Below are 23,363 nucleotides of genomic sequence, written 5' to 3'. Positions count from 1 at the left end.
GATATCGAAGAGTATTTTGAAATGCTCAATGAAAACGAATTAACGTGATCTTGACACCTGTGACTATCAGAAGGGAAGCAGCGCACAGGCTTGATCAAGATGCCTCCTTCATGTCTTTCATCGAGCGACTAGAATGATTAGATGAACACTATATTGTATTTATCAAATCATTAAATGGTTCACCCCCACTATTTGCATTGATATCAACGGAACAATCTCTTTTAATGAAACGAATCACCATATCCAGGGTCAAGAGAATCTGTAAAAAAAGAGTTGGCATTTCCAATCCGGGGTATGCAATCCGCAAAAACACTCCAATATCAAATGTTTACATGAGAAATCCCCCCCCTTAAAAAAAAAAAATCTCATTCCGAGTGAGTTCTGCTACAGTCATCTGGAGTAACTGAATTCATGACCTATTGAATGAAATGTTTCCATATGAGAGAAGCATTTAAAACAGAGGTCAAAATCGTCGCAAAATCGGCACAAAGATCTTGTACTGTAAATCTTCTAAATTATATTACTTTCTGTTAAGAAATTTGAACACGCCGGAGATAGTTTTGGGACGTTGTTACATGCTTACCGCTCTGCAGAAATCACAATATACTCCATGTCTATACCCTATTTTCTGAGAAAAATTCAATCTGTACTCACCAATAGATAGTTCCGTAAGTAACTACATCACTTCAACCCCAGTGTCGTGATAAATGGCTATTTCAAGTGGTGTCGAGATCTCATCTCTATCACCCTGAACTCTTATAGACTTATCAGCTCCGTCTTCAAGGAGAAGCTTAACGACGTGTGCCTGCGATTTGGAATTAAAAGATGATGCTGGTATTGGTCCCCGGGCTGCCCAGCATAGCGCCGTCCAGCCGTCGAGATCAGCTTCGTTATTGGCAACACCTGGTTGGTCAAGAATTTTACGGACAGTTTTAATACTGCCGCCTTGTGTCGCCCAGTACAGGGCGTTGCGACCAGCCTTGTCAGTGGCATAAATATCGCACCCGAGTTTGAGCAAGTGTTGGAAGCAGTCGAACTGTCTGGTGGCGGCCACATATATTAGCTGGCATTTGCCTTTTTAAATTTATACAACACCAGACTACATGCAAGCGGAGTGTTTTCACATCGTGATCCTGTGACGTTAATTTAGAAACTATGCCATGAGTGTTGGTCAAACTCCCAACAGGTAATATATTATCAACGCCTATCTCTGTTTGAGTACGTCTTGTTTCAGTTACTTTTCAACGCCATAGCATCAACTCTGATAAAACTTTTACGCGATAGAAGCCATCCATTCACTCCTCTACTATTAAAAAGCACCTTGACGTACTTTTACTTATAGAAACAATCCATCTAATTCTAAGGCGCGGTTTCTGCTTAGCAATTCAATCTAGCATATCCAGCAAGATTATAACAACACACGCCTTTTATAGATGTCGCAGATGGCATTACAGGTTTAAAGATTAAGCAAGTTATAAGCTAAAACTAAAAAGCTTCTAGTACATACGACCATAGGTAATGGAAAATTCGGGGTCCCGTCTGCTCCCCCATAGACAAGCCATTAACCGGCAGATTAGTAGTCAGGTGGGTGACCACTGGCGAACACCGGCTGTTGTATGTTTGCTTTATTTTTTGTTCTTACTTTTATTTTTAAAGCTTCTTTTCTACCATCCATACAGGCCTGTTAAACGTTCTTCTTTTATTCTTTTTATAGCTTTTATCTACGGCGTATATAAGCAGGGGACTGACCTTAGTGAATTATAAAACAAGAAACTTTTATTATTCACACTCCCTCCAAGATACCCTTATTATATTTACCTCCCTTTTTAATTATATATCACTTTTTAAAGCATTAGTTTTATCCGGATAAAGGCTACATGAAGGTTTCCCCCGAAGTAAACTTTCGTTCCCTTAGGAATCCGCCTGGAACGACATACACTTTATTCGAGATCAAGTAATCATTAATTTTTCTCGTAGTGTTATGTAAGACATGATTTCACTCTGTTGGTTGAATCTTTCTTTGCTGTTGGCATTCCAGCGGGTCAAGTTACCTGTATATAAATCAGAAATAGAACAGCTATCTCATATTAGGTACTTATACAATGGCAGAATTATTTCACCGCCTCAGTTCAATAGACTTCAAAGTCTCAGAGGCAAGGGACGCCATTCGCAGAGTCGCTGTCCCCAAATCCCTTGAACGTAGAGTCATGCGACTATGGGTTATTCGCAGCATCACGCACCATGAGAAATTCGCCAAAGATCTCTAATTTGATCAGTTGAGAACAACCATAATTGAATTCCCTCATGCTCTTAACACTCGTGCTATTATGAACAACGAGATACCTTCCATTTCAGATGATAAACATGTACCTACTTTGCTCCCTTCGCTCTGCTGATCGAGCCTTCCCATGCTCTAATGAACTTGTGTCATCACTGTCAACAAGAACACAATGTATTAAAAAATTCTCAAAGAAACAATCTACAATACGAGAATATGGCTCCCCACTTTCCTACAAACATCAAGAGAGCACTCCAGACAGGAGTTGACGCGTACTACCGCAGGGATGGTATCCTTACCCGCATTACTTAGGGAATAGAACCGTAGATCATTTGCGCCATCGACAGCAACCTCTGGTTTTGTCACCATGATGCTGTCCGGGAAATAGTGGTGACATGTAAGCACAGAATTTGTCTGCACTATCGAGTTTGGCATCCCGGTTATGGCTACAACTATCGGCAACCAGAGAGGACGATAGCCCACAGATGGCTTCAAGAGGATTGCGGATAATTTCAACGGAAGAACCTTCTAGGTATATACCCAAATTGAGAAAACCATCATGTACTTCCACTCTCCACTTCAATTTGTACTCAGGATAAAGGTTCAGAGGCCGGAGTACCTCTTTCGACGACAGACTTGGGTCGGCTGGTGGTGGGGGCTGAGATGACCCCATATTCGAGCTGACAATCTCGTACTTTTCGCCATTGAATTGCAATATTCCAGGCTGCCAAGATAGTGCTAGGTATCCTCTCTGCTTTACACGATAAGTGTCAAAGATGGTGGGGTAAACAGCCTGCCCCTTGAAACATGACATGGCCCAGCTCGTAGTAGATAATTGCGTCCCCACGTCATGCCCTACCAGCGTCAAAGCCCAGTCGACGAGAGACTCAATTTTACAAGCGTCCACAAGGTCAGATGTGGCACTGTAACCGACAGCCTGGTGTGTAAAGATGGAATAGACAGAGGTGTGGAAATCTTGGCGACGGCGGTCTCTACGACTATCAATGAGAACTAGCAAGTTATCCGACAAGTGAAATAGGGATAGGGCGAGGGCATCGCAAAGGAAAAGGGCAGCGTTATAAAGGAATTGATCCTTGAGGCAGTTTCCGCTCCAGACGAGACCTGATGCGGTGCCGGCGCAGGCTTGACAGGAACAGTCGTTTCGCAGCGACTTCAGATGTAGTTTTAACAGAGGTAAGTCGGTCAGTCGAACACCTGGATCAAGTTTCTTTAGCTCCAAGCTTGTATTTCTCGTCGTCTCCCATCCCCCCCCATTTAGCATGCGGGATAGAATATCCGCCACAGAGCTATCCGTACCGAAAGGCACAGTGTGAAGCTCCTCTATCACTTTTGAATCTCGTTCTCGAGATTTTCTAGTGATGATCTGTTGGTGAGCCTTCCGAGAGGTGAATCGGCACTGGTCTAGATATTCCTTTGCAGCGTATGGAAGACATTGTTGGAGAGCACGGAAGGCTTCCCCTTGATCGAGACTGTACTCATTAAGGATCCATTGGCCATAGCTCTCGATTGTTGTCATACCTCCCCATCGTTTGCCATTTCCCGGCGCAATGAGTGTCTCCGGGTCTCCAATGTTATGATGGATTGTTACCAAAAAGCTCTGATCGTATCCTGTACTTTCAGTGTTGACGATAATATCAACTTTCAACTCGGCTTGTTCAAGTAGTGGCGTCCCATCTCCCAAGTAAATCGATGGAGGTGCACCTAGGCACCACCTGGCAAATGAGATAACCCACGGCGCCGAGGATGTGACATGGACAGTTATCTTTGAAACAGTAGACTCACCTATACGATGAAGTCACCGGAAAGCATCGACTAATTTTTCAATTGCTTCGGTAGAAGGATGATCTAAGGCATGCCGGAGGACTATCCTGCCAGCATCCGGTGTATCTGGGTGTTGATATAGATACTTCTGCCAGCCTAGGACTTGATCGGGAAACCTAGAACGTGACAACCTTGCATCCAACGCTGACAGCAAATCCCTTAGTTGTTTGGTCGTTGGAAGCAAAGACTTGTCGGCGGCGGCATTTCTCAACATGAGTGAGAGTGAAGTCGCTGATTCGAATGTGCCCATGGTTGTTACAAGAGCTGCTGCGAGGCCAAGAAACTGCAGGCCGGATGTAGTAGTTCCCAGGTGGAGAGCACAATCGTTGCGAGAATAACCAACGATGCCTTGAAGGAATTGAATCATTGCTGGCTTCTCGGTTGGGAGAACAGAGGTTTCAATTTTGCGGCATGTCTCGTGGCAAATGGCAATTGTGCCACCAAACTTTTCACAAGCCAGCAGAGCCAGAGGCTGGATATTGTCACTGGTTGCTGCGCGAATGATGCCTCGAGAAACCGAGAGGGCCGAATCCACTGTGACATCTAGGCTCCATTGTGCCGCAATGGACATGTCGGACGGAATTGATGGGGTCGCAAGTTGTGATGGATTTGGAATATAAAATGACACAGCATCACCTTATGCACAAGTCGAATTTTCTCCGATGAATATGTTTGAACCAAGGTTACGGGCAGCAATGATTATGACTGTGGGAGCAACAGTTGAATATATGTACATGTATTTAGACTATAGAGAAACTGGATATAGACAGATGCTTTTTTTATCCGATAACCGCGCGGCATACAGTTTCATTTACATTTGCTCCACACCCATCTCCAGAAGGATGATGGGTTGTATGTAGGATTTCCGCCACTCATTTTGGCGAAAGGGCCAGCAAAAGGCGCTCCAGCCCGATCATTCGACACATAGCATAGAGCCGGCATATCTCTCAAGGCAGCTACGGCGGAGAGGAGTTCTGAGTCCAATGTGCTGCCAAGTCAAGCTGCATGGGGTTATAAGGATGAGCAGTGTTGTCATGGACGAAGGGCCCAATAGCGGGCCACGTTTAACCGCCAACGTGCCACGACCAACCTCTTATGGCAGCGTGTGCACTTATAAGCAGGATATTTGGACTATTGGATTATAATGAGAATAAACAGGACACTGGGACGGACCAATGATTGTAGTCAATACACAAGAGCGGGGTCGGCGCCTGATGCAGTGCAAGGCTGCAATAAGGCTTGTTAGATTTTGAGAGAAACAGGTCGCATCAAGTCTACCAAACCAAAAGCGAACCAGCCTTCACTGCCCAGAAACGGTCCTGCGTACGAACACCGGACATCTCTCAGTCCGCTGAACGAGTACCTGCCGTGAGAGTCCATCCCATCGTCCGGACCGCCGGTCCCTGCAAATGCCCCGCCGCGAAGACTTCGAGATCGCGATAGTCTGCGGCTTGCCGCTTGAGTACGATGCCGTCTCCCTCGTTTCCGATGAAGTTTGGAAAGAGGATAGAGAGAACAACGACTGCAAGACAGGCCGTATTGGCGAGCATAATGTTGTCCTAGCTCTGCTTCCCAGCATGGGTAAAGCGAGTGCCGCGAGCACAGCAGCCAACATCCGTTCGAGCTATCGCCATATACGGCTTTGCTTTCTTGTCGGAGTCTGCGGCGGTGTACCCCAAACTGGCAGCAAGGAAATTCTTTTAGGTGATGTGGTGGTCAGCAAGGCCATTGTCTCATACGATTTTGGCAGGCAATATCCCGACGGATTTACGCTTAAGGATGGCATCGAAAGCAATACGGCGAGGCCGGACAGAGATATCCGCAAACAACTAACCATATTTGAGACTAGCAATGGCCGTCTCCGACTTCAAGAAGAGATTGCCGGTTTCCTCAAAAACCTTCAGGCCAAGGCAACACAGCAGGGGTGCGGAGCGAAATACAGTTATCCTGGAATGGATGAAGACAGGCTTTTTATGCCAGGGTATCGACACAAACACCGTATGTCTCCTACATGTATCTGCAGTATATGTGAGAAGGGATCCGACCCCGTATGCGAAGATGCTACCAAGTCCTCCTGCCATGATCTGGGATGTGCAGAGCAATACCTCGTCCCAAGAACGCGGCTTAAGAGGAAGCGGGAAGGCGAGATTAAAAAGGCTCAAGATCCAGCTGTCCATATTGGAATTGTTGGATCGGGAGACCGAGTTATCAAATCTGGGGAACATCGTGATAGTATTGCCAAGCCAAACGGCATCATCGCCTTCGAAATGGAGGGTGCCGGGATCGTGGAAGAGACTCCTTGCGTGGTAGTTAAAGGAGTGTGTGATTATGCAGACTGCCACAAGAGCAAGAAATGGCAGGACTTTGCGGCGGCTACTGCGGCCTCTGCGCTACAGGCCATCTTGGAACACATGCCACCAGCCAAGAGCCGAGAATACTCTATCGAGCAAGTCCCGCGACAGGGCCACTTCCTTGTCCCGTTTGGGCGAAACGAAAGTTTCATCGGGCGAGAAGACATCCTGCAGTGGCTTATCACGAGAATCAACCCAAGTGCTAATAGAGATGATTGCCAGAGGACGGCCGTCGAAGGCCTCGGAGGCATTGGCAAGACCCAGATCGCGCTTGAGGTCGCGTTTCGCCTTCACGACGCTGACCCCGACTGCTCCATCTTCTGGGTCCCGGCCGTGGAAGCCACCGGATTCGAGAACGCCTACCGCGAGATTGGCCAGAGCCTAGGGGTAGCAGGGATCGATAAGGACTCGGCCGACGTGAAGACTCTCGTAAAGGCTGCGTTGAGCCGCAAAGATGCAGGAGAATGGCTGCTGATTGTTGACAACGCTGACGACGCAGATCTCGTCTGCGGTCCCACAGGGCTATTGAGCTCTCTTCCATTTAGTAGGATGGGCTCGATTCTCTTTACCACGCGGAATCATCAGGCTGCGGTCGAGCTAGATATTCCGGAGACTGACATTGTCAGTATACCAGAAATGAGCCAAACAGAAGCAACTAAGCTGCTCCAGAGGAGCCTGAAAGAGAGTCAGATACAGGATACCGCAAACTTGACGAGCCTCCTCAATTTCCTCGCTTACCTGCCTCTTGCGATTAAGCAGGCGTCGGCCTACATGGCTAAGACGGGAATGGCGATATCGAGATATCTTCAGCACTGCCAGTCTAGCGACAAAAGTTTGATCAAACTGTTGAGCAAAGACTTTGAGGACCGCAGTCGCTACAGGGGCATCAGAAATGCAGTGGCCACGACCTGGTTGATTTCCTTCGAGCAAATCTCGCGGGATTACCCACTTGCCATACAGTACCTGCGATCTATGTGTTTCCTTGCTGAGAAGGAAATCCCTGCATCCCTGTTGCGGACAGCCGATGATGATGAACTGGAGGCGGACGAGGCGATCGGGGCGCTGAAGGCGTATGCATTCATCACCGAACGAGCAGGCCAAGAGCTGTATGACATGCACAGACTTGTCCGATTAGCAATACACAGTTGGTTAGAAAATGGTGGAGAGTTTAGGACTTGTGTTACAGCTACACTACACCAGCTCGACAAAGTGTTTTCCATTCCTGAACATGAAAATCGGGCTGACTGGGTGCAATATTTGCCGCATGCGTTAACTGCGTTAAAGTTCGGAGAGTATTCGACTGACAATATGGTTTACTCAAATCTTCTCTTTAAAGTGGCTTATAGTAATTTTCTCCTCGGCAAATATCAGGATGCAGAGAGCTTCTCCCGTCAGGTACTGGAACTACGGACCAAGGTGCTAGGCGCCGAGCATCCTCACACGCTTATAAGCATGAATAACCTTGCGGGTGTACTTTATAGTCAGGGGAAGTATAGCAAGGCCGAGGCGATTTATCAGAAGGTACTGGAACTATGGACCAAGGTGTTAGGCGCTGAGCATCCTAACACACTTGCGAGCATGAATAACCTAGCAGGTGTGCTTTATAACCAGGAGAAGTACGACGAGGCCGAGGCGATTTATCAGAAGGTACTGGAACTATGGACCAAGATGTTAGGCGCCGAGCATCCTAACACGCTTACAAGCATGAATAACCTTGCGCTTGTGCTTTATAAACAGGAGAAGTACGACAAGGCCAAGGCGATTCATCAGAAGGCACTAGAACTACACACCAAGGTGCTGGGCGCCGAGCATCCTCACACGCTTACAAGCATAAACAACCTCGCAGATGTGCTTTATAACCAGGGGAAGTATAACAAGGCCGAGGCGATTCATCAGAAGGTACTGGAACTACGGACTAAGGTGCTAGGCGCCGAGCATCCCAACACGCTTGCGAGCATGAATAACCTAGCAAATGTACTTAATAGCCAGGGGAAGTACGACGAGGCCGAGGCGATTCATCAGCAGGTACTGAAACTACGGGTTAAGGTGCTAGGCGCCGAGCATCCCAACACGCTTGCGAGCATGAATAACCTAGCAGGTGTACTTAATAACCAGGGGAAGTACGACGAGGCCGAGGCGATTTATCAGAAGGTACTGGAACTACGGGTTAAGGTGCTAGGCGCCGAGCATCCCAACACGCTTATAAGCATGAACAACCTCGCAGATGTGCTTCATAATCAGGGGAAGTACGACGAGGCCAAGGTGATCCGAACATCCTGACAGGCTAACCAGCATGAACAACCTCGCAAGTGTGCTTCCTAGTCTAATGAAGTTGAACTCTCTTCGTTGAGAACTACTAATGTTATATGTCTTGGATTCATATTCACCCAAACAGCAAATGTGAATTTATCTACAGTTTATCGAGTTCATTTGCCAAGTGCCTTCACTGTCTGACCTCTATTCTTGACCAATACAGCTTCTGCCGTATCGAGAACATCCTTCCATACCAATATCTGACAAAATTGCTCAAGGTTCATTGGCCGGGTCTTGGTCTTGGGCCGACCGCTATGATAGACACGCCGTTGGATCCCCTTTTGGATGTAGACTGCCATTTGGGGGTCGCGTTTGGACTGCTGCTTGAGGTAGTTGGCGATAAAAGCGGCGTCTCTGAGCTTTGTACTTTTGTGATCACGGTTCCATCGACGGGTTGAGCTAATGGTGTCTTCGATACGCTGCTTGATGGTCTTTGCTGTTTCTTTAATAAACTCGTAAGCATACTTGGTAGAATACACGATGATGGTGTGGTAGGGGCAAAAAAAAGGTAACGCTTACTAGATCCAGAACGTGATTTCTCGGCTCCTAGTCTTGTCTGTATCTTGCTGCTCTTCGTTCCAGAGTTCATAGCTCGAGTGCGATTTATCAAAGCCTCTGCTTCTGCCACTGTGGGAAGCTTATCTAGCGTACTTGATATATCACCAACCAAGCCCTTCAAATCGCCCATTTCCTTTCTCAGCTGCTCGATAGATTCATCCATATCTTTTTTACATTGTTCCAGGTCGTTATTGCTCTTGCTGTTCCACTCCGGCCCCTGAATTTCCTCCATGCGCTGCTTCACCACTTGTATCTCCTGAACCATGCTCTGCAGTCTCGTATCATGGCTCTTTCGGAATTCCTTGTCCTCCTTTGTGCACATCATGAGAGCGCTCAGACTTTTTTCCAGCCGCTCTGTCTGGGCGCTCATGGCACGGACATTGAGCTCAATGGTCATTCGGGCTAAAGCATCTGCGCTGGCGAGGAGTTTGGAATTGGGTCTTGTGGTGATGATGGAGCCATTTGAAAGTATGGGCGAGATGGATGGAGATGGGATTATGGCTGAGGTTATTAATTTGCTGTTATCGTAGCCATTATCGGATCTGGAGGGCGATTCCTTCGGAGATGCCTTTGCTGGGACTGATCGACCTCTGGCCATGTCGAATAGTTTTGAGGATGATTTCTTCTTGAGGAAGAATTAATGCTGCCAACCCGACTTAACAATCAAGAAGAGATGACTATGATGAGTTGAAAAGAAAAGAATAAAATATATGCAATTTTAGAAGGCTTTAGGCGGCGATGAACATGACAGCTCCTTCCCGTGCTGTAAGAACTGCAGTCGGGAAGGCACTTATAAGCTTCCTTCCACTTACCGATGCCACTAAGAAGTCGCGCTGCCAATTATGATTCGGGTTTATTGGAATGTATTAAATTAAAAATAAGCAATATTTTATTATATATAACAAGGTATCCGTAATAAGTCCATGATTACCGCTCTATCTTCATAAATGTCACAGCTACTACTACATACTTCCATTTCATACAACATCAAACTTGCCAACCCGCAAAGTCATAGGCCTACTAGCCATCCAAATCTATCTTTATATATTCACAAAATCAACAGCACTCATCCATTACTTGGACTCTCGCTCGCTCGCAATCCACTCCAAAAACATGTCCACGTCCTTTGCAATCTGACCCGGAACCGCCATCTTCTGGATCCACGCCGGCAGCACGCCTCTCGCATCCGATACAGTTCCCATCACCCACTCGACGTTGCCCTGATCATCTATCTCCCTGAAGCGCTCGATGGCCGTGTATGTGCCTCTCAGGGCGCCGTCTGGCCTTGACTCCTCTGCGCTGGGAGTCTCTGGCACTGCTGCTATCTGGATAATGACAAACTCTCGCCGCCCTCGCACTGCCGCCGTGACTTGCAGCACAGGAAACGCACGGTTGTTCAGGGGCGCGGGCATCTTGTGCACCGATTCCTCCAGCTTCAGCGTGAAATTCTCATAGGTGTCACCTCCCAGTATGACCTCGACGCCCGTGCAATCCCACTGCTTCTTCAGCGCGTGGCTCATCACCGTGGGCGTAAATTTCATCTCGGCATCGGCATGGCCCTCCTTGAAACACCGTACCCATTCCTCCCAGTCTGCGGTGCCGGCCTTCTTCGCTTCCTCGTGAACGCTGCGTCTTAGACTCCATGTCTCCGGCTTGATTTTTGAGTTGCCATTCGCCTGGGGCAGACTCTGGTCTTTGGCGATCGACTTCAGCTCTTCAGCTGAAACAACCCGCTCAAACATATGCACCGGCGCTGCTGAGTGGTGAAACGCCCTGCATCCCTTTGCCTTCCAGGGGCCATTAATGTTATTCCCATTGTTATGGCTGGATCTGCCTGATGATGATAAAGACGATGACTCGGATGAGTGCGGCGGCACTGAGCTGACAAAAGAAACGGCCTCGCTCAGTATTGATTGAATCAATGGTGTGAGATCTTGACCTGTCGTGGTCTCAGAGGGAAGCTGTGATGGCCGGATGCCCCAGAGCCGGACATAGGGGCCGTGCTGATCAGCCATTTCGCCAGTTGTATCGTGAGCAACAGAACGACTCGAAAATGAACGGATATGGCGCTTTCAAAGAGTAAAAGAAAAAAGAATGCCAAGAACAAACCAAAACAAATAAATAAACAAAAATAAACAAAAGAAGAAGAAGAAAATGAGTTTGAGGCTGATGGGCGCAAAGGAGCGCTGTACGTGATAGGAAGGCCTTAAAAGATGACCCTGAGTGGACGGCGAGCTAGCTTCCACCAGGGGCTGCTGTTGTATTTTGAGTGTGGCTGTACCTGTTCCTCCTTCCTCTGCTGCTACTCCATAATGACAGATAATCAGTAATAATCTGACTGTCGCGTGAGAGAGAGAGAAACTTTAAAAAAAGAAGACAAAGAGAGAGGGAAAAAAAGCATGTGAGGCTACCCCCCCCCCCCCCCCCCATACCCATGCGACTATAAGCGAAAGTGGCCTATTTTTGCTGCCATACGCAATACGCAATCCCGAAATCTGGGAGAGTCTAGACCGGATAGGACGGCTTCCCCCCCGTTGCGGGTTAAACGTCTCACGTTTTGGGCCTCAAAGGCGAGTAATTGGAGTTTTTTTTTTTCTGGGGATCGGAGGCACTTCGAAACAATCTTACCGGTTCGGGCCAACTGTTAAAGGAAAAAAGATTGATACTAAGGCTTGTTTTTTGGAACTCGAGATTTGACGAGTATGATGTCACAAAAATAATTAACGTTTGTAGCAAAGCTTCTTTATAATTTTTAATAAATTGTTTTTAATTTATTTTCTTTCTAGCTCTATTCAAAAGCTCTACTGGCGTAATTAGGTAGTAGTTTATTACAATCATGATGTAGCCATTACCATCATGGTGTCGTATTGTTTTCCTCCCATCCATTCCAAGTAATAATAGTAATAATAACAACAATAATAGTAAAAACTCCGACGTATGTTTTCATGTACAGTAAAGCATTTCCCTCTTCAAATCAGGCTCTGATTAGGGTATCTTTTTCCTCGCTTCCCCTTCAAAACTTGTCCATTTTCCTCTTTAAAGCGATTTTTGAACTTCTTAATCTCTCCGCTCCCACCGAATCTCGGCAGGCTCGATAGGTCGAGAGAACAGAGAAGCGTAGTCAGTGCCGACAATCTTGTCGCTGCCGTCGACGTTGCTCAGCTTGAACATACGGACAGTCTCGACAATAATGGTCTGAAGCTGCAGGTTGGCAAAGTGCTCACCAATGCATCGGTGACGACCGGCACCAAAGGGAAGGTAAGGTGAAGCGGCACCCTTACTGACAATACCGTAGCCGTAATCGATCTTCTCTTCTTCCTCTTCGTTTCGGGCAGCAATGAGAGGAGCGTTGGGAGAGCCAGGCAGCCAGCGGTAGGGGTCCCACTCGAAGGGGTTAGGGAAGTAGCTGGGGTCGGAGCCACTGACACCGGGAGCGGCGAGAAGAACGTGAGAAGTAGGGATAACATATTTGGTACCGGGAACGGGCATGGGCTGCTTGACGGCGCGCATGATGGAGTGGATGGGGGCATGAAGACGCAGAGTTTCCTTGACAATGGCCTGGCAAAGAGGGAGCTTGGCAAGATCCTCGTACTGCAGGGGAGGCAAATCGGCACCCAAGGCCTTGACTTGTTCCTGGTACAGATCCTCGACAACCTTGGGGTTCTGGGCAAGACGGAGCATGATCCAAGAGCTAGTGGATGACGAGGAGTGCTGGCCAGCCATGAGCAGAGCAATCATCATGTGGGCAATCTCGTGGTCAGGAACGGGGGTGCCGTTCTTGTACACAGATGTCATGAGATGCTTCATCATGTCGAGTTCATTGTCCTCATCGCCGAGGGCCTTTCGTTCCTTGATAGTATCCATGTAGATCTTGGCAATGGTACGCTGAGCGTGATCACGCTTGCGGTTCCAGGGAAGAGGGGCCCAGTGCAGCACAAAGTTGATGGAAGTGAAGCCCATGTCGAGGTCGTGGTACAGATCGGCCAGAGACTCGTCGAATTTGTTGCGGATGCGGCTGCCCTGAAGAGCGTGGGAAGCAGTGAAGATTGTGATCTCGGCCATCTTCTTGGAAATGTCGACGATTCCAGACTTGCCCTTGAAGGCAGCGGTGCGCTTGAAGTATGAGGTAACCTCGTGGGAGATGATAGGAACGTAGGATCGGAATGCTTCGGTGGTAAGAGCAATTTTCATAAACTATAATATACTTGTTAGTGGTCTATTCGCCGACAATCATGTAGACTGAATTAGGGGAGCCCAAAACTCACCTTCTTCTGCTCCATCAGCTTGGCGTTGGGGCAGTCGTAGACGACATCTTTTCCGAAGACGGGGGTGGTCAAGACGGTGTAGATATCCTCAGCGCTGACATCCCTGAGCTTTCCGTTGAGGATGAAGTCGTTTCCAGCAGGGCCAACAGCCACGGTGGTCTTCTTGCCGAGGAGAACGAATGTGAAAACGTCGCCATACTGTTCATTGAATGTTAGCCACCGCTATAGATTCGACGTGGCAGACGTTGGATATTAGATTTGCTCACCTTTGCACGATTGTCGCGGAAGAACTTGGGAGGGTCCATGCCGTAGATCACGGTGCTGCCAATGAAGGGGAACCAGTGGAAGACCAGAGGCGGGTCGGAAGGATTCCTGAAGAGCAACTGCTGGACGACATTGATGAAGACGGAGAGCGCAAGAAAGCCAGCAACGCCAATGACGATCTGAGCGCCAATTCCTTGCTGGAAGTACAGCTGGGCCAAAGGATGGCCAGCGGCATCTTGGATGATGCCCATCTTTGCGAATTGATGCCCTTGACTCGCAATAGATGATTAGGAGTAAAGTTGAGGTGGGAGCCCAAAGCCAGTAAAACGGGCTTATAACAAGGAGGGGGGGTTGAAAGAGAGAAAAGAGACGTGTGGTCCCGCGTCCTTTTTATCAGCAGGATGCAATGCAGCAAAGCCAAAAAAGAAAGAAAGGAGAAAGACAACAACGGCGCCACCAGTGGTTCGATAAGTCAGCCCAAGATGAGCTCTAATCAGTGCCTTTTGGCCCCAATCGCGGCGGGCTAATTTGACAATTGCAGCCAGACTCGCATATTTTTCTGCCCTTTTTTTTCTAGTTCCTAGCTATTTTCCTTCACTGCTGCCCAGATCCAGGGGGCTTGCAGGTTCCACTTTGCGGTGCCTGGCCCCACGCCAAAGTGTGGGAGACGAGCCAATCGCAGCGCGCGCGATAGTAGTTTATTGCAGCAGACCGCCTTAGAGAACGGGAAATAAGCGGGCTTCGTATTCGGATCTGCGATAAACAAGTGCGTAGGTGGCCACAAAAGGCTACTGCCAACGCCTCTTTTTGCTGTATTCAGCGCACGCCATTGCGGGCGAATGCGAATACGTCTCTTTTATAGCACTGTATTCCATCAAAATGACAACACCGCCAATCATGGTAGCATTTCAGACGTGGTTACTGCATGCTTTGAAATACGTGTATGAGATCTCTCCCCGTATAGCGAAACAAACTCGGATTGCTGTCACTTGTACTTTGCATCTCGCAAATTTTACGCTATACTTGAAGAAAATATGCGAAAGAAAAAAAGAGAAATGATGGAGACGAAGTGGTCTGATGCCACCTCAGAAACCTCCACTGCATCGAACAATATGCAAATCTATCACTGGCCAACATCACAGACCCAGTTATGAGATGCATTAGCACAAGCCGTATGCTGCATGCATCGACTGTTACGGTAGTTGGGGTAGTTGGTAATAACAAGTGAGAATCCTAATATTGATAATATTGAATGGACCAACGTCCAGAATAAAGGTGAGTAGTATCTGCCAAGGCCCAAAATCATCGCAATAGCGAGTGCCCGAAATGTAGACCCAGCTCCAGCTAAATCTAAGTCATCATCTGCTAGATCCAGATAGATACACTGAATAGATGCACATCTGCGCACATGACAACGGCAACAATAATGAAGCAAATAGGTAATGAAGTAGTGAGGTGAGGGGGGGAACATCAGAGTGAAAAGGAAATCCATCAAACAAAACATTGCAAAGCAAACGCTCCCAGCCTATAGCATTCCGTCCGCAATCTGTGAAACTAACTCATGCCCAGGCCCTTTGTCAAACGCCCGTATCCTATCCGCCGTCCTTGTGAAAAGCCAACTGCTGAATAATAATTATCGTGTATGTGGTATCTGTATGCTGACCGACATGGTGGTCCCAAATTTCCGAGGTATCTTTGTATCTCTCAAGGGTCGTTATCAAAATAGCAAAACTACGAAGAATGGCCGTCGATCGTCACCATTTACGCTTGGGCGACAATGCTTCGTCCGACATCGCCCCATCTGAAACGTCTTAAACCCCCGCCAGATGAGCGAAGTACGTCGCGGCCGGAGGATGCAGTATCGTTGACGCTGCTGACACTTGCAGCCAAGCCTTCCTGACGACCTACCTCGCGCCCAATAACGTAACCGGCTCCAAAGCCAACTACGGATACGAGCACGACGACTCCAGCACTGACGACCCAGGTGAGAAGGGTTGGAGAAATAAACGTCTCCTCTGTAACAGTAGTGGCAGTTGTCGTCCTCTTCTTCTTAGTTGCCCTAGGGTTTCGGCCAGTTGATACAGCCCGTTTAGCCTTATCGGAAGCCGAACGAGTCTGCGAGCTTGACCTAGCCGGAGAGGACTGTCCAAGTTTGTTGACAGGGGTCGCCGCTGCTCGAGGCTTCTCAGACTCTTCCTCCATCTCCTTCTCTGGGACGAATCGGAGCTCCATAGGCTGGCTGCTGGGCCCAACTCCTGTTTGTGCAGCTCGCTGCGCCTCAGTTTCCTCCTTGCTCTTGGGCAGACCCCTAGCTGCTGCAGCGCACGACAGGAGAGTTGTCAAAGACGCACGGAGGGCCGCATCGTTGTCTTCCCGGACCGATGGCGACATGAAGCTGGGTCCACGCTGCACTCTCGTATGCGAGCGCTGCGAGAAAGATGGACGGGTAAAGTCTCTGTGAGGATGTGGAGACATGGCTGCATTGGACGAGTAGCTTCGCTGGTGTGACGGAGGATGCGAGAATGCATTTGGCTGCGGCCGAAAGACGTTTTGGTTCTGTGCTTGTCCTAACGCCGTGCCTGCGTCTTCGTCAGACTCGCCGTCGGTGTCCTCCATATCCTCCTCCGGTGACGGCTGCATATTTTCTGTCGAGCTGGAGAGGACATGATCTTCCTCGCTGTCGCTTTCGTCGTATTCATCTTGGCTGCCTGTCCCCGTAACGGGGATGGTTGTCTGCACACGCGGTACCGATCTCGCGGGTGCCTGCGCTCGTCGGCGACGGTTGTAAGAGCTCCCAACGCGCAGCCCGGTTGTCACAATTTCATCGCCGATGCTGGAGAGCGACGAGGACGATGGCTGAGAAGCGACTTCAACCCAGGATTCGGTATTTTCTACTGCTGTTAGCGGACGTGGACCATGACGGTCGCAGTATGTCACTGGCGAGGACGAACCATCGTAGCGGCGCTGGTGAGCATTCGAGTTGGCTAGCACGTTTGGCATGCTGACGGATCGCTGCGAGCTGGGACCCGCCTGCTCATCAGCGCGAAGCTGCTGGGCCATGATTTTTTTATGTTTTTATGTTTTTGTTGTTTGTAAGTGAAACGGAGTTACGAGCCCGCCCCAAGTCACCCAGAACGCTGGCGACGATTGGCGATAGATGCTATTCCCTGTAAGTCCGCAACTCCCTATCGGTGACCGTGACGGCAACGCCCCACCCGATCGCAAATCGGTCTCCCAGGCAGGTCGCACGCTCAGACTATATTGGATCGCGACGCTGCTGCAAAGTTATATCGGCAAACGGGAAATCAGTAGATGGAGAGGAGAGAGATGGCTCGTCAGGATGGACAAAGGAAAAAAAGGAGAGAAAGCAAGCCTGAGTCGGAGATAGAGTACAGAAGCGTTCTGTTGAGAGACGCTAGAGTAAAGACAGGACAGACTGCAGCATGACGATAAAACGGCATGGAAAGGGTAAAGTCAGCAGTGCCTTAGCACCGGGTGCTTGTCAGTTGCTTGTACTCCCTTGTGCTGGTACTGGTGCTGGTACTGGTGCTGGTACTGGTACTGGTACTTTGTCACTCGGGACAGTGCGTGGACCCGTCACGCGCGCTGGGCCAATTGCGTCAACTGCCGCAGAATCTGGGGAACGAGACTTGCTGGGAGCGGCGACATGCACAGTATGGAGTCACCCGCAGGGGAAGACAAAGCCGGGTGAGACAGCGCTGGCACTACATAAAGGCGACGGGACAGAGTGCAGTAGCAGTACATTTTTGATCACTTTCTTCCATTCTTTATTCCTTTTCTCTAGCGGAATTGCCTCTTTGTATTTTGGCAGCATAGGAAGCGCTACAGGACCCAAGTTGACAGACCGGGGGCTTGAACAGGCAGAATACAATGGGTGATGTACACCGCACATGATGGAGATGAAGCGGAATTACCCAACACAGTCTCTACTCTACGCAGACTGCTGAAGGGGCAAAAAAAAGCAGAGTACATACATTTTATGTAAATCGACCCAATCATCAAAAGCAAGCAAACACAATAATCCCTTGCAGCGAGCATTCACCTATTAGGCCAGAAAGATTCCGATGATCAATGACTCGGCAGATCCCAACGTTTTGAAACCACATGCTGCGTGATGCTTACTCGTCGCAGCACAACATACGAGTAATACCCAAATACCTAAACCAGCAGAGACATCCAGCACAGTGCATCAACTTCTCACCATCAAACGGGCATCACCCGCGGGCGGTGTGCATGATCTCTCCTCAAGTACAAGTACAAGCACCCAGCCTATCAAACCACACGTCTAGGTGACGCGGAGACATCCCATATCTGATTCAATAAACTTACTTCGTACAAGGCAAGAAATGCAAGCCACGGGTAAGCCCAGCCCAGCCCCCCAAGGCCGGGTCATGAGCACAAGGGTGGGGCTTAGCCTAAAGCAGCTTCTCGCCAGGCCGCATGAGCACTCAGAAAGACGTAATGGATGCATCTCCCTTGCATTATTAAAGCCTTCTATTTGCTGCCACCTAGTCGTTTTTTGCAATGGCTTGGCTCTTTGGAGCTGGGATTTTCATTTTGCAATCTTACCCGGCTGTCAAGTGGCTTGTTATCTCCGCGAGCTTTTCGTATCGCTGCGGAATGACGGATGCGGCCTCTGCGCTATCTGCCTACAGAATAGGCGACTTTATTCCTAACAAGCCCTGCACCAGGCATAATCCAGAGGCTATGTACTTGTCGCCTAGATATATTAGTAGATGCTTTGATTGCTGTAGTAAGTCAGTATATCAGTAGTAATATAGTAATATCCAGCACTTACATTCCTTGCATCTCGCTGCTGTGCAGTACAGTCAGACTGCAAAACAGAACAGAACAGCTGCCAAGGTCCATCCCGTCTGCAAACAACCCGCCATACAGCAGTAGCCTTTATGCGCAAAAGAATCTGCCCAATCACTCCAAGGAAGCAAAGCAGATAGCAAACGGCAGCAGCACACGTGTATATGTGTGGCAATGCCATAAAAGCAAGGGACATAAATGGGCGGTTTGCCTATCACACGGTTGAACGGCGTGCCGCCGGATTTAGCTCAGCCTTGTCGCATCGACTTGATAGGTCATCTGAGAGCTCGAGAGGCACCAATCGTTGCTTGGGCAGACAGACTAGGCCATCCTTTTAACAATCACTAAATCTCCTGTAGACTAACCAAGAGGAACGATATTTAAAGAGAGCGCTCAAGATTAAGTCAGATAGACAAGTTTATTATTTTTACTCGCATTCTATTGAGTTGGAAGAAAGAATTATGTCTGGCAAAATGATATAACAATAAAAAAAGAACTTTTCCCTAGCAACGCCTATTTTTACAATCCTATGCAAAGGTCATGGGCGGAGACTTACCAAGTCTCTTGGAGCAAAATTTACGATCGGTTGTACGTCCGGGAGGTTACTTTAGAAATGAGATAAGCAAAAGGTACAAGCCCTCAAGTGCAGCCCACGCATCAAGTATTTGCATTTTGTATGCAAAAGCCCCCAGGTCCCTCAGAAGTAATTCGCAGCCATCAAAGTTGGTCTTCGTTTTTGTCAAACGAAATGAACCGAGATCAGCCCTCAAACCCCTCAGAAGCCCACTGGTATTGTGTACAAGGCGCTGACAATAAGAATCGTCAACGCCGCCGACGCCGAAAAGCCCAACTATGCCATCTTTACCACGCCTCTATGAGAAGCAAGGCAACGAGCCCTCAGACTACAAAGTAGAGAAACCCCCAGCATTGATCTGCGCTCTTTGTTTTCAAAGAGCTTTCCCAAAGCCCACTAGATCCCAAAAAAGAAAAGCCAAACGTAAATTGCATCATAACCCGCAAATGCCCATATCCCACGATTATATATAGATAGTTGAATCCCAGATCAAACCATCTTAGTCGAAGGAGATCTTGGTGCCAGAGAAGCCGGGCTTGGTGCGGTTAACAGCGCTGAAGTTGCCGCCACGGCCACCACCGCGACCACCACCTCGGCCACCAAAGCCGCCACGACCACCTCCACGGCCACCACCACGGCCACCGAAGCCGCCGCCGCCGCCGCGGCCACCAGCACCGCCCTGGGGACGGGGGCTGGAGTAGTCAAGACGCAGAGTGCGAGCGAATCTGCCGTTGCCGATGGAAGCACCGGTCTTGGCGTTGAAAGCCTCTCTGGCGTCATCAACGGAGCCGAAGGTAACGTATCCGAAGCCCTTCAGGTTACCGGAATCACTGAAAGGAAAATTAGCATTGTAAAGCAGCGAGTTCAACCAAAGATAAGTAACTTACGGGTCGGTAGGCAGTCTAACGCTGACAACGGGGCGGATCTCGTTGAAGAACTCAGTGACGGTGTCCTGGTCAACATCGAAAGGCAGGTTGCCGACGAAGAGGGTGTCGCTCTCAGGGCTGACGGTGTCGCCGTGCTTCTTGGCGCGGTCGGCAGCGCGAGCCTGAGGGGTAGCATCGTCAGAGCGAGCGTTGGCGTAGTCAAGGTTGATAGCACGGCCACCAACATCCTGACCCTGCATGGCCTCGTAAGCCTTGGCAGCGGACTCGCCGTCCTTGAAGTCGACATAACCGAAGCCACGGCTGCGGCCAGTAGCCTTCTCAGTGACGACACGAGCACCAACAAGGCCGTCGAAAGACTCGAAAGCCTGGTACAGGGCATCGTCATCGATGCTCCAAGCCAAGCTGCCAGCGAAGAGGGTGGAAGCAGTGTTGCTCTCGACCTTGGTCTTCTTGGCAGAGGTATCAATCTCGTCGTCAGCCTTGCGCTTCTTGGAAGCAGAGGCATCCTTCTCCTCCTCCTCATCGGAAGAAGAGTCATCGCTGTCCTCCTCAGAGTCGCTAGAGTCAGACTTGGACTCCTAAGAAAGAAGATGTTAGTTGAAAAAATTTTCTAGTATGAATATTCTGGTGGAGAACTAACCTTAGCAGCAGGCTTCTCCTCATCAGAGTCGGACTCAGACTCAGAATCAGACTCAGAGTCAGACTTGGCAGCCTTGGCCTTGCCGTTCACAGCAGGCTTCTCCTCCTCATCGGACTCGGAATCATCAGACTCGGACTCGGACTCAGAAGACTCTTCCTTAGCGGCAGCCTTCTTGGTGTCCTTCTTGGGGGTCTTCTTGGGGGCCTCCTCCTCAGACTCAGACTCGCTCTCGCTGGCAGAGTCCTCAGATTCCTCCTCAGACTCAGACTCAGACTCAGAAGAAGACTCGGGCTCGGCCTTCTTCTTGCTCTTCTTGGAGGGCTCCTCCTTGAGGGCCTTCTTGGTGGCGGTGGCCTTGACGGCAACAGGCTCAGAGGCCTTGGTGGCCTTGGTGACCTTGGTGGACTTGGCCATTGTGAAGAATTGGGGGAATAGGAAAGGAAGAAAAGATAAAAGAAAGAGACAAAGGTCCAAAGACGGTGATTTTTTTCGTCTTTAGGTGTGGATGTAGAGAAAGAAAGAAAATTCAGGAACTGGCAGACACGCAGTTTTTAAAGCCTGGGTGGTTGGGGACTTCCCGCCTACGCGCAACTTTTTCGATTTTTTTTTTTCTTCTGTCCGGCAGAATAGTGGAATAGTGGGGTTACCCAAAGCGGTGAGATAGATTGGCGTAGCTCGTCATGAGGTTCTCCACATATCATCTGCAGGCTGTGCGGTTGGAAATTTGCTGCCTGAGGCTGCAGAAGCGAAAGACTGAAAGGTAGGCTAGTCGACATGGTGGACTGCCCTGGTAGGTCGGCATTCGAAGGCGCTCAAAAGCATCAGGAGATATTCGAGCTTCCGCCGTCTCATCCCTCGACCATTTGGCTTCAGCCGACCCTATACCTTTCAACCCGTCGAATCTCAGCCAGCTCGCCATAATGCCGACACCCGAGTCCGAGCTCTTCAAGAGCCAGAAGCCCACGGTTGCCCCCACATTCAACGGCGTGGACTTTGACGATACCAAGGCTTTCAAGGCGGCCGAGGATGCCATTATCCGGGAACAATGGGTCGGCGCCATGATGACCCGTCTCGTCCAGGAGGAATTGGGCAAGTGCTACGTCCGTGAGGGAGTCAACCACCTGGAGAACTGCGGTCACTTGAGAGGTAAGCCAAGGAAGCTTCCATATGCATTGCATTGAAACTATTTGAGGAACCAAAGGCTCATTGAACTGTTAATAGAAAAATACCTGCAACTGTTTGCCAACAACAAGGTCAAGGGAACCAAGTTTATTCAGCAGAACTATCTGGAGAAGAAGGACCAGGAGTTTGATTTGGAGCGCAAGGTGCACACGAGCGACAAGATTGCCAAGCTGAACCAGGGACGATTCTCATGAGTCTAAACGAAGCTGCCTTTAAAAACATATTTCACACACACAAATTTTTGTTTGAGCTATCAGATGGCCGAATTAACCGGCTGAGGCCTTGTCTGGGATGGAGCAAAGGCTATGGTTTAGAGGACTAGAGCCATGCATGGTAATGAGCGCAGCGGTGGAATGCTCTGCCAGTGTATATATCAGGAAGCAACGGAATTACGTTAAAATGCAAAAGAAATTATAGAAAATTGCCAGTAGTTTATAAGCGTATGCAAAAGTGCTGTTGAGTGCAGTTATAGAGATGACGAGGCTGAGAGCGAGCAGACTCTACAGTCCATCTCATTGGTCACCCCACTACCAGACCGAACGCATAACCCAAAAATTCTCCAACCACCAATAGCAGAGCCTCGCCATCTCACCAGAGCCGACAACCTCGCAACCTCACATATATAAAAAGCCATGTTCTGCACCCGGTGCCTGCGCGCAACGGTCGTGCGCCGCCAATTCACCTTTTCACGGCAATTCTCCTCGTCCCTGCGATTCTACTCTGCCGAACCTCAGCTCTCAACCCCCACCACCGACGCTGGCGAAGCTGCAAAGCCGGCCGCTACCGCACGATCCAGCTGCCCGGAGGGAACCGTGCTCAATGGCCTGAACTACATCAAGGGCGGGCAGGATCCCGTCGCCAAGAAGGATGAGGAATACCCGGAGTGGCTGTGGTCTTGCTTGGACGTCATGAAGAAGGCCGATGCGGCGGATGACAACCTGGGCGACGAATTCTGTACGTGATCTTCTCTTTCTCTTCTCTCTGTCTTTATGCCTTCAATTAGAAAGACGAATAAACGCTGACTTGTCTCGCCTTATAGCAAAATCCAAGAAACAACGAAAACTCGCAGCCAAGCGTCAAAAGGCCCTCGAAGCCAAGCTCCTCGCCGAAGGCAACCTCGAAGCCCTGGCGCCAAAGGTACCGCTGCAGCAACAGTCCGTCAACTTGCCCGGAGAGCAAAACGGCACCGTTGTAGACAACCTCGTCGCAGCAGAGAAGCGAGAGGAGCTGAGGAAGGCCATGCGCAAGGAGAGAAGGGCCAAGATCAAGGAGTCCAACTACCTGAAGTCTATGTAAAAAACTTAAATATGGGTGTATGAAAGAGAAAAAAGCGAGTGTTGGATATAGAGAACATATTTGTACAATATATAACG

General features: G+C 49.1%; 10 protein-coding genes across 10 annotated transcripts; 4 read left to right on the top strand and 6 right to left on the bottom strand.

Annotated features, from left to right (window-relative positions):
- Positions 1-2,606: 2,606 nt before the first annotated feature.
- On the bottom strand, positions 2,607-4,691 carry GGI43DRAFT_421780 (uncharacterized protein; the record flags this gene model as incomplete). Its single annotated transcript, XM_083208009.1, has 2 exons — positions 2,607-4,076; positions 4,113-4,691. The coding sequence occupies 2 exons, from the start codon at positions 4,689-4,691 to the stop codon at positions 2,607-2,609; spliced, it is 2,049 nt and encodes a 682-aa protein (XP_083062974.1).
- A 706-nt stretch (positions 4,692-5,397) lies between these two features.
- Positions 5,398-8,994, top strand: GGI43DRAFT_320078 (uncharacterized protein). The gene is made up of 2 exons (XM_083201841.1): positions 5,398-8,475; positions 8,728-8,994. The coding sequence occupies exons 1-2, from the start codon at positions 5,530-5,532 to the stop codon at positions 8,749-8,751; spliced, it is 2,970 nt and encodes a 989-aa protein (XP_083062973.1). The 5' UTR covers positions 5,398-5,529; the 3' UTR covers positions 8,752-8,994.
- On the bottom strand, positions 8,898-9,940 carry GGI43DRAFT_382099 (uncharacterized protein; the record flags this gene model as incomplete). Its single annotated transcript, XM_083203209.1, has 2 exons — positions 8,898-9,226; positions 9,304-9,940. 2 exons carry the CDS (start codon positions 9,938-9,940, stop codon positions 8,898-8,900), a joined length of 966 nt encoding a protein of 321 aa, XP_083062972.1.
- Positions 9,941-10,213: 273 nt separating this feature from the next.
- Positions 10,214-11,754, bottom strand: GGI43DRAFT_400351 (SRPBCC family protein). The gene has a single exon (XM_083205460.1). It carries the CDS (start codon positions 11,355-11,357, stop codon positions 10,416-10,418), a length of 942 nt encoding a protein of 313 aa, XP_083062971.1. The 5' UTR covers positions 11,358-11,754; the 3' UTR covers positions 10,214-10,415.
- Positions 11,755-12,081: 327 nt separating this feature from the next.
- GGI43DRAFT_400350 (cytochrome P450) lies at positions 12,082-14,431 on the bottom strand. The gene is made up of 3 exons (XM_083205459.1): positions 13,874-14,431; positions 13,608-13,805; positions 12,082-13,536 (listed from the first exon to the last, which is right to left on the bottom strand). Exons 1-3 carry the CDS (start codon positions 14,120-14,122, stop codon positions 12,400-12,402), a joined length of 1,584 nt encoding a protein of 527 aa, XP_083062970.1. The 5' UTR covers positions 14,123-14,431; the 3' UTR covers positions 12,082-12,399.
- A 1,072-nt stretch (positions 14,432-15,503) lies between these two features.
- On the bottom strand, positions 15,504-17,150 carry GGI43DRAFT_319781 (uncharacterized protein). The gene is made up of 3 exons (XM_083201836.1): positions 17,087-17,150; positions 16,823-17,031; positions 15,504-16,762 (listed from the first exon to the last, which is right to left on the bottom strand). The coding sequence occupies exons 2-3, from the start codon at positions 16,929-16,931 to the stop codon at positions 15,633-15,635; spliced, it is 1,239 nt and encodes a 412-aa protein (XP_083062969.1). The 5' UTR covers positions 16,932-17,031; positions 17,087-17,150; the 3' UTR covers positions 15,504-15,632.
- Positions 17,151-18,301: 1,151 nt separating this feature from the next.
- Positions 18,302-19,158, top strand: GGI43DRAFT_320014 (uncharacterized protein). The gene is made up of 2 exons (XM_083201839.1): positions 18,302-18,645; positions 18,722-19,158. The coding sequence occupies exons 1-2, from the start codon at positions 18,417-18,419 to the stop codon at positions 18,931-18,933; spliced, it is 441 nt and encodes a 146-aa protein (XP_083062968.1). The 5' UTR covers positions 18,302-18,416; the 3' UTR covers positions 18,934-19,158.
- Positions 19,159-19,648: 490 nt separating this feature from the next.
- Positions 19,649-21,475, bottom strand: GGI43DRAFT_319819 (uncharacterized protein). Its single transcript, XM_083201837.1, has 3 exons — positions 20,809-21,475; positions 20,169-20,746; positions 19,649-20,111 (listed from the first exon to the last, which is right to left on the bottom strand). Exons 1-3 carry the CDS (start codon positions 21,220-21,222, stop codon positions 19,781-19,783), a joined length of 1,323 nt encoding a protein of 440 aa, XP_083062967.1. The 5' UTR covers positions 21,223-21,475; the 3' UTR covers positions 19,649-19,780.
- On the top strand, positions 21,281-22,548 carry GGI43DRAFT_319709 (uncharacterized protein). Its single transcript, XM_083201833.1, has 2 exons — positions 21,281-21,954; positions 22,030-22,548. Exons 1-2 carry the CDS (start codon positions 21,729-21,731, stop codon positions 22,182-22,184), a joined length of 381 nt encoding a protein of 126 aa, XP_083062966.1. The 5' UTR covers positions 21,281-21,728; the 3' UTR covers positions 22,185-22,548.
- A 74-nt stretch (positions 22,549-22,622) lies between these two features.
- On the top strand, positions 22,623-23,286 carry GGI43DRAFT_382093 (mitochondrial 54S ribosomal protein mL54; the record flags this gene model as incomplete). The annotated part of the gene is made up of 2 exons (XM_083203208.1): positions 22,623-22,944; positions 23,030-23,286. 2 exons carry the CDS (start codon positions 22,623-22,625, stop codon positions 23,284-23,286), a joined length of 579 nt encoding a protein of 192 aa, XP_083062965.1.
- Positions 23,287-23,363: the final 77 nt, after the last annotated feature.

This window comes from Trichoderma evansii (assembly GCF_050947405.1).
Source record: "Trichoderma evansii strain SZMC 28006 chromosome Unknown GGI43scaffold_5, whole genome shotgun sequence".
In the NCBI taxonomy this organism is placed as follows: domain Eukaryota; kingdom Fungi; phylum Ascomycota; class Sordariomycetes; order Hypocreales; family Hypocreaceae; genus Trichoderma; species Trichoderma evansii.
This window is presented reverse-complemented; position numbering and strand designations above follow the sequence as displayed.

Coding starts and splice junctions, on each gene's coding strand:
- GGI43DRAFT_400350 (XM_083205459.1), bottom strand. CDS start 14,122: ATGGGCATCATCCAAGATGCCGCTGGCCATCCTTTGGCCCAGCTGTAC. Junction 13,806..13,873: donor TCCGCGACAATCGTGCAAAG/GTGAGCAAATCT, acceptor TTCAATGAACAG/TATGGCGACGTTTTCACATT. Junction 13,537..13,607: donor AGCTGATGGAGCAGAAGAAG/GTGAGTTTTGGG, acceptor AGTATATTATAG/TTTATGAAAATTGCTCTTAC.
- GGI43DRAFT_400351 (XM_083205460.1), bottom strand. CDS start 11,357: ATGGCTGATCAGCACGGCCCCTATGTCCGGCTCTGGGGCATCCGGCCA.
- GGI43DRAFT_319709 (XM_083201833.1), top strand. CDS start 21,729: ATGCCGACACCCGAGTCCGAGCTCTTCAAGAGCCAGAAGCCCACGGTT. Junction 21,955..22,029: donor GAACTGCGGTCACTTGAGAG/GTAAGCCAAGGA, acceptor AACTGTTAATAG/AAAAATACCTGCAACTGTTT.
- GGI43DRAFT_320078 (XM_083201841.1), top strand. CDS start 5,530: ATGCCCCGCCGCGAAGACTTCGAGATCGCGATAGTCTGCGGCTTGCCG. Junction 8,476..8,727: donor GCCAGGGGAAGTACGACGAG/GCCGAGGCGATT, acceptor AAGTACGACGAG/GCCAAGGTGATCCGAACATC.
- GGI43DRAFT_319819 (XM_083201837.1), bottom strand. CDS start 21,222: ATGGCCAAGTCCACCAAGGTCACCAAGGCCACCAAGGCCTCTGAGCCT. Junction 20,747..20,808: donor AGGAGAAGCCTGCTGCTAAG/GTTAGTTCTCCA, acceptor CTTCTTTCTTAG/GAGTCCAAGTCTGACTCTAG. Junction 20,112..20,168: donor GTTAGACTGCCTACCGACCC/GTAAGTTACTTA, acceptor TTTTCCTTTCAG/TGATTCCGGTAACCTGAAGG.
- GGI43DRAFT_320014 (XM_083201839.1), top strand. CDS start 18,417: ATGGCTTGGCTCTTTGGAGCTGGGATTTTCATTTTGCAATCTTACCCG. Junction 18,646..18,721: donor TAGATGCTTTGATTGCTGTA/GTAAGTCAGTAT, acceptor TGTGCAGTACAG/TCAGACTGCAAAACAGAACA.
- GGI43DRAFT_319781 (XM_083201836.1), bottom strand. CDS start 16,931: ATGGCCCAGCAGCTTCGCGCTGATGAGCAGGCGGGTCCCAGCTCGCAG. Junction 16,763..16,822: donor TCACCAGCGCCGCTACGATG/GTTCGTCCTCGC, acceptor TAACAGCAGTAG/AAAATACCGAATCCTGGGTT.